The sequence below is a fragment of the Carlito syrichta genome, unplaced genomic scaffold, assembly GCF_000164805.1.
Source record: "Carlito syrichta isolate Samal-C Ts95f unplaced genomic scaffold, Tarsius_syrichta-2.0.1 Scaffold304629, whole genome shotgun sequence".
NCBI lineage: Eukaryota > Metazoa > Chordata > Mammalia > Primates > Tarsiidae > Carlito > Carlito syrichta.
This window is the reverse complement of record NW_007248725.1, coordinates 110,100-113,026: the sequence shown is the minus strand read 5'-3', so window position 1 is coordinate 113,026 and position 2,927 is coordinate 110,100. Positions and strand designations below refer to the sequence as shown.

The 2,927-nt window shown below is 57.7% G+C and overlaps 1 protein-coding gene across 1 annotated transcript in view; it reads left to right on the top strand.

Moving 5' to 3' along the window:
* Positions 1–203: 203 nt before the first annotated feature.
* Positions 204–2,927, top strand: part of TMC8 (transmembrane channel like 8) — a 9,378-nt gene continuing 6,654 nt past the window's right edge. The window contains exons 1-4 of the mRNA XM_021713605.1: positions 204–347; positions 500–582; positions 1,044–1,180; positions 1,420–1,567. Of these exons, the coding sequence (XP_021569280.1) occupies positions 1,421–1,567 (147 nt within the window). The 5' untranslated portion in view covers positions 204–347; positions 500–582; positions 1,044–1,180; position 1,420. The remainder of the gene's footprint in view (positions 348–499; positions 583–1,043; positions 1,181–1,419; positions 1,568–2,927) is intronic.

The window sequence follows — 2,927 nt, the reverse complement described above, 5'->3', positions numbered from 1 at the left end:
GGCCCCTTCGTCCCCTCGCCCCCGCCCCGCCGCCCGGCGCAGACCTGGGTGGGTGGCAGCAGCCCCTGGTGGCCGTCGGAGATACCGCTCGGGAGGCCTTCGGAGGGTCCCCGCCGGGCTGGGCACCCCCGCGCGGCCGGGCTGGCCGGCCCTTGGATACTCAGCCCCGACCCCTGCTCTGCCTTCCTGACCCACAGGCCTCTGTGGCACCGGAATCCAGTCCTACTTCACCTTTCTTCGCTTCCTGCTGCTGCTCAACTTGCTGACCCTGCTGCTCACAGCCAGCTTCGTGCTGCTGCCCCTGGCCTGGCTCCGCCCCCCTGAACCAGGCCCGGCCCTGAACTTGAGTGAGTGCCTGGCCCCGGGAGGGAATAGCTCCCCAGAGCCCGCCCGGGACTCTCCCTGATCTCCTGCCCCACCCTCAGCTCCCGGCGCAAGGACAGGGCCTCACCTGTGCCTTGGGGACACCTCCCTATCGGCCCCCTCCCCTCCTCAACAGCCCTCCAGTGCCCCGACGGCCACCAGCCCCAGACGAGCGACCCGAAGTTCCACAATCAACTTTGGAATGTTTTAACTGGCAGGGTGAGTGGGGTGTGTCCTCCAGGGGGCCTGAGAAAGTGGAGTCGGAGAGGATCCCCACCCTCCAAGGACAGTTTGGCTTCTAGGAGGATGGTCTCACTCAGACAGGCTGGCCAGGCCAGTGGCGGGGCTAGAGAGAGGCTGAGACCCCTGTGCGTAGCACAGGCTCATGGACACATGCCTGTGGCCCTCAGAGCCCAGCTAGGGTGGGGGTACAAGGAACAAAGGGGAAAAGTGTCTAGGCCTCTGGGATAAGCATCCCACCGTCACCCTTGGAAGCCACTGTGGGCTCCTGGGTTCAAGTCCTTGTTCGATTTCCCAGAGCTGTGTGGCCTCGGGCAAGTGGGCGTCTGTGAAATGGGAATACTCCTACCTGATGGGGTGAGGGTCGGGGCTAATGAGGTCACACATGGAAACCATTTAGAACAGAGCCCCGGGCTCACTGTCTTCACCTGCGTCTGCAGGCTTTCACCCACACCTACCTCTTCTATGGCGCGTACCGGGTGGGGCCCGAGACTGGCTCAGCATACAGCATCCGCCTGGCCTACCTCCTCAGCCCGCTGGCCTGCCTGCTCCTCTGCTTCTGTGGGACTCTGCAGCGGTGAGAGCAGAGTCCGGGGACATCTTAGCAGGGTACCCCAGTTGGCAGAAAGGCCCCTGGTCTGCTCTTCAGGGTCAGTGCTGGTTTCTCAGCCTCAGCTCTGGCTGCAGCTGCTGGCCGCAGACCTCAGGAGCAGGGCCACCGCCCTCCCGTACCCCCATCCCTCAGTTCCCAAGACCTGCACCTGGGGCCGAAGGGTAGCGGTTCCCCTCCCCCAGCCACCCCTCATTCCCCCCTAGGATGGTGAAGGGCTTGCCACAGAAGTCACTGCTGGGTCAGGGCTACAGGGCGCCACTCAGCACCAAGGTCTTCTCCTCCTGGGACTTCTGCATCCGGGTGCAGGAGGCGGCCACCATCAAGAAGCATGAGATCAGCAACGAGTTCAAGGTGTGTGCGAGAATGAGTGTGAGTGTGTGTGTGACTCTGTGCGTGTGTGTGTCTGCATGCCTGAGTGGTTGTGAGAATGTGTGTGCACGTGTGGCTGAGTATGAGAGCACATGTGACTGTGAATGTGATGGTGATGGTGAGTGTGTAAATCTGAGTGTCTATGTGAGCGTGACAGTGTGAGGGCATGTGTGATTGTGTGTGTGTGTCCACATGACTGAGTGGTTGTGTGTGTGCACGTGTGGCTGAGTGTGGGAGTGCGTGACTAGGACTGTGTGATGGAAAGCGCGAGAGTGTGAGTCTGAGTGTCTGTGTGAGTGTGGCAGTGTGTGTGCATGTGTGTCCATGTGCCTGAGTGGTTGTGAGAGTGTATGTGTGCATATGTGGCCACCAAGCATGAGAGAGTGTGACTGTGAATGCACAATGGTGAGTTTAAGAGTGTGTGAATCTATGTGAACATGACAGTGTATGTGTGACTGTGTGTGTCCACATGTCTGGGTGGTTGTGAGAGTGTGTGTACACATGTACCTGAGTGTGAGAGTGCATGTGTCTGTGAATGTGTGGTGGTGAATGTGTACATCTGAGTGTGAGTGTGACAGCGTGAGGGCATGTGTGATTGTGTGTGTCCACATGACTCAGTGGGGTTGTGAGAGTGTGTGTGCACGTGTGCCTGAGTATGAGACTTCACGTGACTGTGAATGTGTGATGGTGAGTGTGAGTGTGTACATCTGAGTGTCTGTGAGTGTGACAGTGTGAGGGCATGTGTGCGTGTGTGTCCACATGACTGAATGGTTGTGAGAGTGTGTGTGTACATGTGACTGAGTGTGGGAGTGTGGGTCTGAGTGTCGATTTGAATGTGACAGTGTGAGGGCATGTGTGACTGTGTGTGTGCGTGTGTGTCCACGTGCCTGAGTGGTTTTGAGAGTGTGTGCACATGTGACTGAGTGTGAGAGAGTGTGACTGTGAATGCACGATGGTGAGTTTGAGAGTGTGTGAATGTATGTGGACATGACAGTGTGAGAGCATGCGTATGTGTGTCTGCATGTCTGAGTGGTTGTGAGAGTGTGTGCATGTGTGACTGAGTACAGAAGTGTGTGTGACGGTGAATGTGTGATGGTGAGTGTAAGTGTATGAATCCGAGTGACGATGTGAGTGTGGTGGTGTGAGGGTAGGTGTGATTGTGTGTGTGTGTGTCTGCGTGCCTGAGTGGTTGTGAGAGTGTGTGTGTACGTGTGGCTGAGTGTGGGAGTGCGTGACTAGGACTGTGTGATGGTGAGTGTGAGAGTGTTAGTCTGAGTGTCTATGTGAGTGTGACAGTGTGAGGGCATGTTTGTGTGTGCCCACGTGCCCGAGTGGTGTGAGT